Consider the following 12,139-nt stretch of genomic DNA (forward strand, 5'->3'; position numbering starts at 1 on the left):
TCTCCACAACCTCATCAAATCAGCACATGTAGAAGACAAGTGGTGGGGAGCCGAATTGAAAAAGAAAGCTAAAACTTAAGAAGTTTGACATTGACATAGAGATTCACACCGCGATAAACCCGAGCCAACCACAAGAAAGGTAATCAATCATCTCTACAACCTCATGAAATCATCACATATGGAATACAAGCGGTGGGGAGCCAAATCGAAAACGAAAAGCTAAAACTTGAGAAGTTTAGGATCGACAAATAATGAACACAATAAGTTAAATTTTGTTATTATATCTATATTTTTCTTTTGTGAATAAATATCAAAAAACACTAATGAGATCACGATATTATAAACCATTGTCACGCTGAATTCCAGCTGTTCTAAGATAAAAAAAGAGATCTTTTTCAATAAATTTGAGAAGAGGGGGTTAGATTTGGATACCCATTAAAAATCTGATTCTTTTCTTTGTTTGTATTAAGAGATTCGTTCCAATCACCAGTTTATTTATTCCGCTTTTCACTCTCAGTAAATCCTTTCCAGTTTCTCCGATGGCAATTCAGGCGCGTTCTTGCGATCCCTCGCTCATCAAGCTTGGATTGGCTTTGATCGCCCTCTCTATCGCCGGCTACATTCTCGGCCCTCCTCTCTACTGGCATGTCAAGGAAGGTTTCGCCGTCGTTAGCCGCTCATCTTCTTCTTCCTCTTGCCCTCCTTGCTTCTGCGACTGCCCTTCTCAGCCCGTCATCTCAATTCCCGAAGGTAACTTCAAATTTTGTTCGTTCTAATTCTCAGATCCGATTAGATCTCATCTGGGTTTCATCTGATTTCGGCGGAGATTCGTTAGTTTTGTGATTCGCTTGCTTAGATCTCGTGTTTTGGGGGTTTTCTTGTGGTTCCCTGTTCTTTGATTCTGATTATAATGTCGGTTTTATGTGATTCTAGGGTTTATGAATTTTGAAATTGTTTCTGTTTATGAATTGTGGTCTAATTGTTTATCTGATTATGTTTATCTGCAGAATTGAGGAACTCTACCTTTGCAGGTTAGTTTTACTTTCTTTCTCAAGTGATTATAATGATTCTGCTTCCTCATGAATATTGAAACAATGTAAAAGATCTCAATATATGAACTCTTCTACTGATCATGAACTAGATTGCATTGTTCTAAGAGAGCCATTGGATGATGTTTCCTCCATTTATAGGTTCTTCAATATTTTCAGTAAAAATGCACGTCGAGGTAGGCTTGCCTTGAGTTTTTCTTAGGCGGTAACTGTGAGAACCCACATCAGTAGGAGGACGCTGGGTCTTGAAGAGAGTGGATTGTGAGAGTCCACATTGGTTGGAAAGGGAAACGAAACATTCTTTTTAAGGGTGTGGAAATCTCTCACTAGCATACGCGTTTTAAATGTTTGAGAGGAAGCTCAGAAGGGAAAACCTAAAGAGGACAATATCTGCTAGCGGTGGGCTTGGGTAGTTACGGTAACTCTTGAGTCTAAGGGTGAGGCTGAGTGCATGAAATGAAGTAGCAACATGAATGGATAAAGGAGCATGAATGATCTATCAATTGCTTTCTTAATACGTTTTAAAGTCAAGATTCATAAGTGCCTCTAGAAATAGTGTGCTATGGTAAATGTGAGGCCATAATCATGATGAACTTGAGTAGCTCGTAAGAAGCACAGACACTTTAGTTTGGTTAATAATCACGATGAACTTGAGTAGCTCGAAAGAAGCACGGACACTTAAGTTTGGCTAATAACCATGATGAACTTGAGTAGCTTGTAAGAAGCACGGACACTTCAGTTTGGTTAATAATCATGATGAACACGAGTAACGATCCAATATATAGGTGTGTGTTTTAGATTTTTCTTCTTTCGACTTCCATACTTTTTTCCAACAAACTGTAAATACTCGTACATTTTGTAGGTTGTGTTAAGCACGACCCAGAAGTGAGTCAAGACACAGAGAAGAACTTCGCAGATCTATTGTTAGAGGAGCTGAAGTTAAAGGAAGCCGAAGCCTCGGAAAGTCATCGCCGTGCTGATATGGCTCTGCTCGAGGCGAAGAAGATGACATCTCAGTATCAAAAAGAAGCAGACAAGTGCAATTCTGGGATGGAAACATGTGAAGAAGCAAGAGAGAAAGCTGAAGCAGTATTAGCTGCTCAGAAGAGACTAACAGCAACATGGGAGCAAAGGGCTCGCCAATGGGGCTGGAAAGAAGGGGCTGCTAAGTCTCGCACTCAAAAACAAGGAAATATTCAAACTGCATAAAACAGCATCCAAGCAGAGTAACACTTCCTCCCGTCCTCACCTTTCGTTTTCGTTTCATATATATATATATATATATATATATAATTTTTTGGTAGTAACTTAAATTTCACTCGACATCCTCGAATAGATCGGAATGAACTATTTCAGGTATCTTTAGAGAATCGAAATGTCAATTACCATTGTTTAGCTATGAAAACGTTCATTAGTTGAAAGCAACTAATGTATTGATAAAGTTATGTTACTCTCATTTGTTATCTTCTTTGTGGCCTAATGGCCTCGTTCGAAACAAAATCGAAAGTTCAAGAACATATGACACGATAGAACCTTTTCATAGGCAATCCATAATTCTCAACTACATGAATTTACATATATGTTTGTCCAGAAAGAGATCAAATAAGAGGTTACACAGGCTTCCATGAGACGTGGAAATCGAGCGATGATTATGGTGCTTGAGTCTACCTTCCCGACATTAAGTTGACGAGGGCTTGGTTTTCGTAGAACGAGCCAACATCCCAATCTTCTGTTGCAGAAGAAAGTGTCATGAGAGCAACCACAATGGATCTCATGCTTGGGCGTAGCTGTGGATTCTCATGTGTACATGCTCTGGCAAGTTGAGCCATCTGCAACCAAAACAAATCCATATTCTTACAATCACACATCAGGCATCAGTTTACTAGAAGCAACGTCAGAAAGGTGTCTCACGTTTACCTTGAAAACCGAATCGAGAGGGTAGTTCTCTTTGAGTCTCGGATCAACTAGTTTGTGAAGGTTCTCCTTTGCGTCGGGTTGATTCAGTACATCTTCAAACTGCAAAATGCAGGATCATCATAAGTAAATGCTAAGGAATTTTAAGACTGAGAACAAAAGATTGGTTAGAATATCAACCAAAGCGACGAGGCCTTTCGACTCGTTAATTGCGCTGGCTCTGTTTGTCTTAACCACAGCTTCCTTGGCTGAAATAAGCTCGTAAAGAACAACGCCGAAAGCGTACACATCGATTTTTGGAGAAACATCACCATATTGTGCATATCTGGAAGTGCAGTAGAAATCAATCAAAGCATTATAAGACACAAAACTGGCTAGAATCTATAAGTAAATAGGAGTTGATTGAACCAGCTGACAAAGTGATGAACACCTAGAAACTCCATTCTAAAACTTCTTCCAGCCAATGATCAATGAACAAGATAAACTCACATTAGTTGGAGAAGAAAACGAAAGATTCTTTATAAAGATGTGGAAACTTCCTCTTACTGGACGCGTTTTATAACCTTGTTCTTTATAAAGATGTGGAAACCTCCTCTTATTGAATGCGTTTTATAACCTTGAGGGAAAGCCTAGTGGCTTGAGATATTACAAATGGAATCAGAGTCAAACACCAAGCGGGGTGCCAGCGAGAACGCTGGGCTTCCAAAGAGGGTGGATTGTGAGATCCCACATTGGTTGGAGAAGGTAACGAAACATTCTTTACAAGGATGTGGAAACCTCTCCCTAGTGGATGCGTTTTAAAACCTTGATGAGAAATCCAGAAGGAAAAGTCCAAAAAGGACAATATTTGCTAGCGGTGGGTACACTATTACACTCAAACTAAAAACTGAGGCATAAAAAGGTCATCTTACTCGGGTGGCATATATCCAAATGTGCCCACAAGACGAGTGGGAAGAGACGAATTACCAACTTCAGTCAACTTGGTTAATCCGAAATCCGCAACCTGCATAAAATATGTTTCGAGTAAGAGATGCAAACCCGTGGTGGTTTTAACAGTTCAACATTACAATTACTTGAGAGCTACCTTTCCATGAAAGTTCTTGTCAATCAATATATTGGCTGATTTGATATCACGATGAATATAAACGGGTACGGTGTGCTCATGGATATACTCAAGACCTCGAGCTGAATCAAGCGCGACTTGGACCCTAGTATGCCAGGGCAACGGATCCCGACCTGAAAACGTGACTGGTTATATCAAATTCTCCAAAAGCAGCACAATGAGAGTGAAGTTTTCTCTCCATTTTCACATGAACTCACTTGTGCCACGTAAATGTTGCCCTAAATTGCCATTCTCAATGAACTCATAGACTAGGAATAGAGAATTCTCAACACAATATCCTATCAAACGCACCTGCATTTTATCATCATCGGTAAATTTCAGAAACATGAGATTAAGAATGATCATGTAAACAAGAAAAGGTGGATCATTTTGAGGAGGGCGTCCCTGTTTTACGAGTTCGAGTTTAATATGTGAAACGCATTCTGATAAATTTTGTATCATCGTTCTTACGAAAACATGTAAGTCTAGAAGTAGGTAGTAACGTACCAGGTTCAAGTGGTGAACACGTGTTAGAACTTTAATTTCGGCGAGGAACTCCCTTGTAGCTTCCATATCCATCTTCTTTATTGCTGCTTTCTGTACAAAAATTGGTGAAGGGATGAAAGTACGGTTGGGTTTGAAATGAGATATTTGAAAGAAATGAGAAAGTAACAAGAACAAACGAAGCATATTAGATGTAACCGTCTAAGCCCATGCTAGCAGATATTGTCCTCTTTGGATTTTTCCTTTCGGGCTTCTCCTCGAGGTTTTAAAACATGTCTATTAGTGAGAGGTTTCCAAACCCTTATAAAAAATGTTTCGTTCTCCTTCCCAACCGAGGTGCGATCTCACAATCCACCCCTCTTCAGGGCCCAACGTCCTCGTTGGCACTCTTTCCTTTTCCCAATCAATGTGGGACCCCTCAATCCACCCCCCTTCAGGGCCTAGTGTTATTGCTGGCACACCGCCTCAAGCCTCCTTATTGGCACATTGCCCGATGCCTGACTCTGATACCATTTGTAACAGCCTAAGCTCACCGCTAGCAAATATTATCCTCTTTGGAGGTTCCCCTCAAGGTTTTTAAAACACATTTGCTAGGGAAAGACTCCACACCCTTATAAAGAATGTTTCGTTCTCCTCCCCAACCAATGTGGAATTTCACATTAGACGTACAATTTGAGTTGTAGAACTAAGATATAGCATCGAAGATGTTAAAGACTACGGGAAGTACATAACACTGGGGCGAAATTTCAGCATCACTCAACAGATTGAGCTATCTTTAAGCCACAGAACCAACTATAAAACTACCGGTACTTCCATAGTAGAATTTGAATGGAAACTTAAACTCATGAGCCATAACCCATTTAGGATGAACTGGGATAAACCAACAAACCTCTCCTCTGAGTTCTGCATAGTAAACCGATCCAAAACCACCTTCACCGATTTTGTTCGCCAAACTAAAGTTATCGGTCGCCTTCGCAAGCTCTTCGTATGAGAATTCCACTGATTTTTCCACAGTAATATTTGTGACTGCAGCTATACCACCACCTCGACCATTTGATTCAGTAGATTTATCCATGGAACTTCCCATCACGAGACCTAATACAACGGCGGATTTATAAAACGATAGTTATAAATCATCAGTCGTACCATTCTAAAACAACATTTGAAAGTTAAAACAGTACCATGCCCATCTTGAGAAGATAAATCTTGGGAGGACACCAGCAATGTAGAACTTTTCGACTTCCTCCTTCGAACGACGATGTAAACGACGCTTGCTACAAGTAAGACCCCAAGAACTACACCAATAACTAAGCCAGCAATGGCTCCACCTACAAGTCCTGATCATATACAAACAGAGAACAATAAGATTGAAGGAGCTTCAAGTTCCAATTCTAATAACTCAGACATGGCCATCAATGGCTTCTTTCTCACAATCTCAAGACAATCATTTCAAGCCCATCTAAGAAAGACAAAGCACCTGTGCTGCAGAGAACAAGAGATTAAGAAAAGGGCTGTTGAGAAACCAGAAAAGTTGCACATATCTAACTCAAAAGGAACACAAACATAATGAAACTACCTTATGTTCAGAGGTGGGTAGCTGCCACTTTGATCTGCAAACAAGAAAATACTGTCACACAAGTTATCAAACATAGCCATAATGTTAGAGGATTGTTGGAAGGGAGTCTCACATTGACTAATTTAGGTAATGATCATGGGGTTTATAAGTAAGGAATACATCTCCATTGATACGAGACCTTCTAGGAAAACCAAAAGCAAAACCACGAGAGCTTAGGCTCAAAGTGGACAACATCATATCATTATGGAGAGTCGTGATTCCTAACATGGTATCAAAGTCATGCCCTAAACTTAGCCATGTCAACTGGATCCTCAAATGTCGAACAAAGAATTGTGAGCCTCGAAGGTATAGTAAAAAAAGACTCAAGTGTCAAACAAAGGGTGTACTTTGTTCGAAGTTCGAAGACTCCTGAGAAGGAGTCGAGCCTCGATTAAGGGGAGACTGTTCGAGGGCTCTATATGCCTTGGAGGAGTCTCTATAGTGTACTTTGTTCGAGGGGAGAATTGTTGAGAATTGTTGAGGGAGTCCCACGTTGGTTAGTTAAGGAATGATCAAGGGCTTTATAGGTAAGGAATACATCTCCATAGGTATGAGGCCTTTTGGGAAAACCGAAAGCAAAGCCACAAGAGCTTAGGCTCAAAGTGGACAATATTATATCATTATGGAGAGTCGTGATTCCTGACACACCAACCGCAAAAGATCTTGGATGAACAGGATCATACCGAAAACAAGGGGAAGAAACTCACCTCTGCCTGGAATAAAGATCAAATTTCCTAGGCTGAAATTCACACCCTGATTGTACTGCTGCAGCAAATTCGAGCTGATCTTTGTATCTCGTTCCAAATTAGCCCAACTATCATTTGATCCAATTGGGTAAGTGATGAACAGCCCATAATCCTTGGAAACATCAGGATCCCCACAAGAGCAGTTCACCACTACATTCAAAATTCCACCTACAGGAAGCCGACTAACATCAAAATTATTGAATCTCTGTAACATGTCCACCGTAGTCAAGCCCGCGTAGAATTTGGTCGCAATTTGATTGTAGCTATCTCCACTGCTAATCCTGTACTGGAACGTATGACCCAGAAAAGCATCGTTAATACAGCCGCAGGAGAATGGAATGTTGATCCTATCGCCGCTAGTAATGGTGTCTTTGTTGGGAACTTTATCTCTGTTGTAGCTCACAATGGTATCAGGGGATTGCACGCCGAACAGATTGGATATCAAACTCAAATTGCTTCCCTGCCAAACTAAATATGAACCCAAAGCTACATCGCATGTTCTAGGGCACTTTGAATCAGCACCCAGAAGAACAGATATCAAAACCAATAACAAAAACCCAAATCGGGAGTTCATTTGGATGAAACAAACCCCAAATCAAACCAATTGAAGAAAACCCAGTTGAGAAATTATGATTCTGAGAAGAAACAAGCCGATTTTCGCTTCGAATAGAGCGCCTCGTTACACCGTTGACTGAAAGGGTCTTGATATTTCACTGGGTTACGATTGTTTGAACTCTTGGGCTGGTAAAAAACGATGGCTAACATTTTTTAACGAAGAATAGAATACAATATGGATGACCCAATTGGGATGAAGCTTCCTTGGGTGATTAATGAAAGGGTCGTGAAGCTGGCGAATTGCTGAAATGTTCTGGCGGGCTGTTAGTCAAGATGTTTGGAAGGAATTTGGGTCATGAGGGCTGCTCTGTAGGCTGTTGCTGCAGTTATGGTGGGGGCGACACGCTTGGAAGTGGCAAAATTTGGCTCTTCCTCTTCGTGATTGTAACTTAGAACCATCTCATCTTCAATTCACCGTAGTTGCTCATCATGAATTCATGATAAATTATGCCCGCTAATGATCAGAGTTTGAATTTTGTCTAGTAATTTAGATTTTACTCCATGGGTAGAGTTCAAATCTTTTACTCTTTCCTGGTATAGATTCTACTGTTTCTCAGGTTGTAGAGTGAATATTTCAATTGTGAGATTCGAGTCGTTGGAGAGAGTGACGAAACATTCCTTATAAAATGTGAAAATCTCTTCCTAATAGATGTGTTTATAAAATCGTGAGGCTGACGATGATACGAGTCAAACTATGAGCATAGGTTGTTACAAGTATATCAAAGTCAGACATCAGGGAGTGGGATTGGGCCGTACAAAAACATTTAACTTCTTTTTTTTTTTTTTTTGACAAGAGATAGAAATATCAAGAGAGTCATTAGAGACGTCTTAATTGAGAGAGTTACTATCATATTGTATTATATTCTTCGTTAAAAATGTAAGTCGTTCGAGAATTCAAACAATGTTTAGATGTAAACCTCTAACTTTACACGGTTTGAACTCTCTCAACATTCCTAGTAATCCCTAGCTCGTTTTTTGTACTGTCTTTTTTTTTTATTTATAGAACAATACATTATTTGAGCTATTTTGATAGATTCGAATGATAAGACGATTTATACTTTTGTGCAATATTATAATATGATTAATCTCAAACCCGTTACTGAAAGTACGACAAATGTAACAAATAATCGAGTTTTTTATGCAAGTTTTGTTTATAATTGAGGTTGGGATAGGGAATCAAAATGATGATCTAAAAGGACAAATGGTAGGTTTTATTTGTTTAGAAATTGCTAGTTTTGTGGCTCAACTTATATGGCCATGGAATAATATTTTGTAATTTCTTCTCAATAAATTAAATTAACACATATTCTATTTATATTTAAAAAAATAATAATAACAAATAGTACTAAAAATTAAACAAACAAAGAAAATTATAATATTCTTAATAAAACTATATAATTGTTTCTCCATATTATTAATTATCGTACCACATTTTAGACTACAATAGTGTTCGGGATAGCTCAAAAATCGTATGTGGTCGGAAAATATGATCCTTAGTCCATGTAAGTTAAAAGGCGAGATGGCAAAACGAAGAATTAACTTGACATGCAATAAAGAATCTTACACTGTTATAGTCAGAGATGTTTATTTAATCGACAGGATCGAGCCTGTAACCCAAATTCACTGCGAGCAGATATTGTTCTCTTTGGGCTTTAAAATGCGTCTCTAAGGGAAGGTTTCCACACCCAAGGTTTCCACACCCTTATAAATGATGGTCGAGATATTGTTCTCTTTGGGCTTTAAAATGCGTTTCCACACCCTTATAAATGGTGGTCGAGATATTGTTCTTTTTGGGCTTTAAAATGCGTCTCTAAAGAAAGGTTTCCACACCCTTATAAATGGTGGTCGAGATATTGTTCTCTTTGAGCTTTAAAATGCGTCTCTAAGGGAAGGTTTCCACACCCTTATAAATGGTGGTCGAGATATTGTTCTCTTTGGGCTTTAAAATGCGTTTCCACACCCTTATAAATGGTGGTCGAGATATTGTGTTTCCACACCCTTATAAATGGTGGTCGAGATATTGTTCTTTTTGGGCTTTAAAATGCGTCTCTAAGGGAAGGTTTCCACACCCTTATAAATGGTGGTCGAGATATTGTTCTCTTTGGGCTTTAAAATGCGTCTCTAAGGGAAGGTTTCCACACCCTTATAAATGGTGGATATTGTTCTCTTTGGGCTTTAAAATGCGTCTCTAAGGGAAGGTTTCCACACCCTTATAAATGGTGGTCGAGATATTGTTCTCTTTGGGCTTTAAAATGCGTCTCTAAGGGAAGGTTTCCACACCCTTATAAATGGTGGTCGAGCCTGTAACGATCCAGATATTGTCCTCTTTGGGCTTTCCCTTTATGGCTTCCCCTCAAGGCTTTAAAAGTCATCTGGTTTCCACACCCTTATAAATGGTGGTTTGTTCTCCTCCCCAACCAATGTGGGACATCACAGAGCCACTGTGGGAACCCACCTCGAACTGGGTGGAGATTTCCCCTTTAAATGGGAATGAAGAACGGATTGAAGAGAGATTTCTCCCGGTTAGATAAATGGGTCCAAAGACAGGGATTATATTCTCGTCCCCATCCTCGCTTCGAAGAGAGACTTTTTAAATTTTATTCCTAACGACAATCTTTGATAACACGAATGAATCAACACCAATTAGTCAATTGTCCGTAGGAAATTCTCGCCCGTGTAATATGCATAACATGCTTTGATGTTTAAGTTAGTACTTAGACTGAAATCTTATAGAGTTGAGTTAAATAAAATGAGTACCAATCTTTATAAAGCTTCTTGTCGTCTCTTAACAGATCCATATCGAACATGGTAGCAAGGATTCCACCCATGGCAATAAGTACTCAACTTGATTAGAACTAAGCACAACAATTTTAAAAAGTTCTTTAGCTTTTGAGCTCTCACGAGGTCAACTCAAAAAAACTTCGTACCACATATTTTGTCACGTGGGTTTGACCAAAGTTTTCAAGAAATTTATACAAAATATATATATTTTCGGTCAAACGGTTAAATGCTCAGATTTTTATCGCTTAAGTTTAAACTTAAATAAACCATAATTTTAATTATAATAATTTTCTTTTTATTAAACAAAAATTAATTATCTTCTCGATTGAAATGCATTATTTCAACTTTCATTATGTCGGCAATGTTTATGAAAGGAAAGAACTTTCCACTTTGACCATTTCAAACGAAGAATAAGCAATAAATTGTTGTTTTAAGTGAGGGTATTTTCGTCTTTTTCTATCTAGAACGATGATTTGAATATCAATTAAATTAGCGTTTTCATTTATAGTCATCGTTATTAGGGTTATCATTGAATAAAACTGCAATGTTTCTACTTTTGAGAATTCTGAGCCTCGTTATTTTAAAATTGATGTTCGAGAAGTTGCTTGCTTGAACATTCAAATTCAAATTAGGATTGATCATCTCGTTCGTGGGGTATTCAACATGAGTAAAAAACTGATCTTCTTTATCTCTTTTCGTTTGAAAGAAAGATCAATCTGACACGTGAACTAGACTGACGGTATGAAAAATATTGAACCGTGAATAATCATCCATCACGATTATTGATCATCCACAACCAACTTCTACTTTACTCAACCCTAAAGGTTCATCATAATGGTCAAAGATCTCAACTCTTTTTTTCCCAAACCCTAAAGGTTCATCATTATTATACTTCCTTATCTCAAACTTCCATTTTTCTCTTTCTTCTTCAAAAGATTATGTTCTTATAATTCTAAACTCAACGCTACCGAAATCGTGGTTGTTGCTTGTTTGCTTGCTAGTCTATAACGTTATTTTCTTAAATCGATTTTTCCGTTTTCTAAAATCGTTTTTCAAGAACGGGACCTAGCCCAAGTTTTGACAAACGTTTTAAATGGTTAAGAAAGATTCAAAAACATCAAAATCTTAATACATTATATTTAGACATACGTCTTATACATAATTCGATTGATTAAGACATTAATGACTCTTTTTACCTGACAAAATTTCAACATATATGTACAAGAATGAAAATATGAATCGATATTTGACATATTCACCAATAAATTTTAAATTTTAAACTCTCGAGAATACGTGTTTATTATTGTTGAAATCCTAAAAAGACTTATATTTGTGATTCAAGAAGGATCTATTTTGAATGGCAACGACACACGTAGCAAACTTCCTTAGCAATTCACACTAAGGACTATGACCTCCAAAATCAAACTAAACTTATATATATTTCAAAGGTTGTGCTGTTCGGCCATTAAAGTTATACGTGAGCTAGGTTCAGAATATTGTGAGATAGTTCGGTTCATCTCCGATGTGGGTGTACAAAAAGGGTTGAAAGAACCCGTCCATGACTTAACATCGGTAGAATGCAACCTTCAGTTCCGTTTACGTTCGATAGAGCTAGAAAAAAAGATATCGTGTTTTTATTTAATTTTGTTTTCGACAATATATTAAAATATTTAAAAAGAATATTCAACTTTTTGGAGGGATTTTTAAAGTTCAACAAAGGAATCATTTAGGGTACGAAAGTACTCAATAAACCCACTAACCAAAATGGGAACCAAGGTTTCTGAATCACTTCAGTTTTCTTTCCCCCTTTTTT

At 38.1% G+C, this 12,139-nt stretch overlaps 2 protein-coding genes across 4 annotated transcripts; one reads left to right on the plus strand and one right to left on the minus strand.

Moving 5' to 3' along the window:
• The first annotated feature begins 16 nt into the window (after nucleotides 1–16).
• Nucleotides 17–2,589, plus strand: LOC111486163. 3 transcript variants are annotated; one of them, XM_023133192.1, is made up of 4 exons: nucleotides 17–139; nucleotides 518–750; nucleotides 1,008–1,031; nucleotides 1,912–2,589. In XM_023133192.1, exons 2-4 carry the CDS (start codon nucleotides 540–542, stop codon nucleotides 2,256–2,258), a joined length of 582 nt encoding a protein of 193 aa, XP_022988960.1. In that variant the 5' UTR covers nucleotides 17–139; nucleotides 518–539; the 3' UTR covers nucleotides 2,259–2,589. The 3 variants fall into 3 exon arrangements, with proteins under 3 accessions (XP_022988960.1, XP_022988961.1, XP_022988959.1); XM_023133191.1 differs by lacking the exon at nucleotides 17–139 and having other exon boundaries at nucleotides 407–750; XM_023133193.1 differs by lacking the exons at nucleotides 17–139; nucleotides 1,008–1,031 and having other exon boundaries at nucleotides 397–750.
• Nucleotides 2,557–7,771, minus strand: LOC111485966 (lysM domain receptor-like kinase 3). Its single transcript, XM_023132944.1, has 12 exons — nucleotides 6,892–7,771; nucleotides 6,146–6,179; nucleotides 6,047–6,051; nucleotides 5,751–5,906; nucleotides 5,459–5,664; nucleotides 4,573–4,662; nucleotides 4,284–4,377; nucleotides 4,048–4,199; nucleotides 3,875–3,966; nucleotides 3,144–3,288; nucleotides 2,967–3,065; nucleotides 2,557–2,878 (listed from the first exon to the last, which is right to left on the minus strand). The coding sequence occupies exons 1-12, from the start codon at nucleotides 7,502–7,504 to the stop codon at nucleotides 2,714–2,716; spliced, it is 1,851 nt and encodes a 616-aa protein (XP_022988712.1). The 5' UTR covers nucleotides 7,505–7,771; the 3' UTR covers nucleotides 2,557–2,713.
• Nucleotides 7,772–12,139: the final 4,368 nt, after the last annotated feature.

The sequence above is a fragment of the Cucurbita maxima genome, unplaced genomic scaffold (assembly GCF_002738345.1).
Source record: "Cucurbita maxima cultivar Rimu unplaced genomic scaffold, Cmax_1.0 Cma_Scf00011, whole genome shotgun sequence".
NCBI classification, from domain to species: domain Eukaryota; kingdom Viridiplantae; phylum Streptophyta; class Magnoliopsida; order Cucurbitales; family Cucurbitaceae; genus Cucurbita; species Cucurbita maxima.

What these genes read in the sequence shown, in the direction of transcription:
- LOC111486163 (XM_023133192.1), top strand. Translation starts at nt 540, where the DNA reads ATGGCAATTCAGGCGCGTTCTTGCGATCCCTCGCTCATCAAGCTTGGA. An exon ending in CGTCATCTCAATTCCCGAAG is followed by an intron (nt 751 to 1,007) that starts GTAACTTCAAAT and finishes GTTTATCTGCAG; the next exon opens with AATTGAGGAACTCTACCTTT. An exon ending in GAGGAACTCTACCTTTGCAG is followed by an intron (nt 1,032 to 1,911) that starts GTTAGTTTTACT and finishes TACATTTTGTAG; the next exon opens with GTTGTGTTAAGCACGACCCA.
- LOC111485966 (XM_023132944.1), bottom strand. Translation starts at nt 7,504, where the DNA reads ATGAACTCCCGATTTGGGTTTTTGTTATTGGTTTTGATATCTGTTCTT. An exon ending in TTTGGATATATGCCACCCGA is followed by an intron (nt 3,289 to 3,874) that starts GTAAGATGACCT and finishes CTGCACTTCCAG; the next exon opens with ATATGCACAATATGGTGATG. An exon ending in CGAAAGGCCTCGTCGCTTTG is followed by an intron (nt 3,066 to 3,143) that starts GTTGATATTCTA and finishes TGCATTTTGCAG; the next exon opens with TTTGAAGATGTACTGAATCA.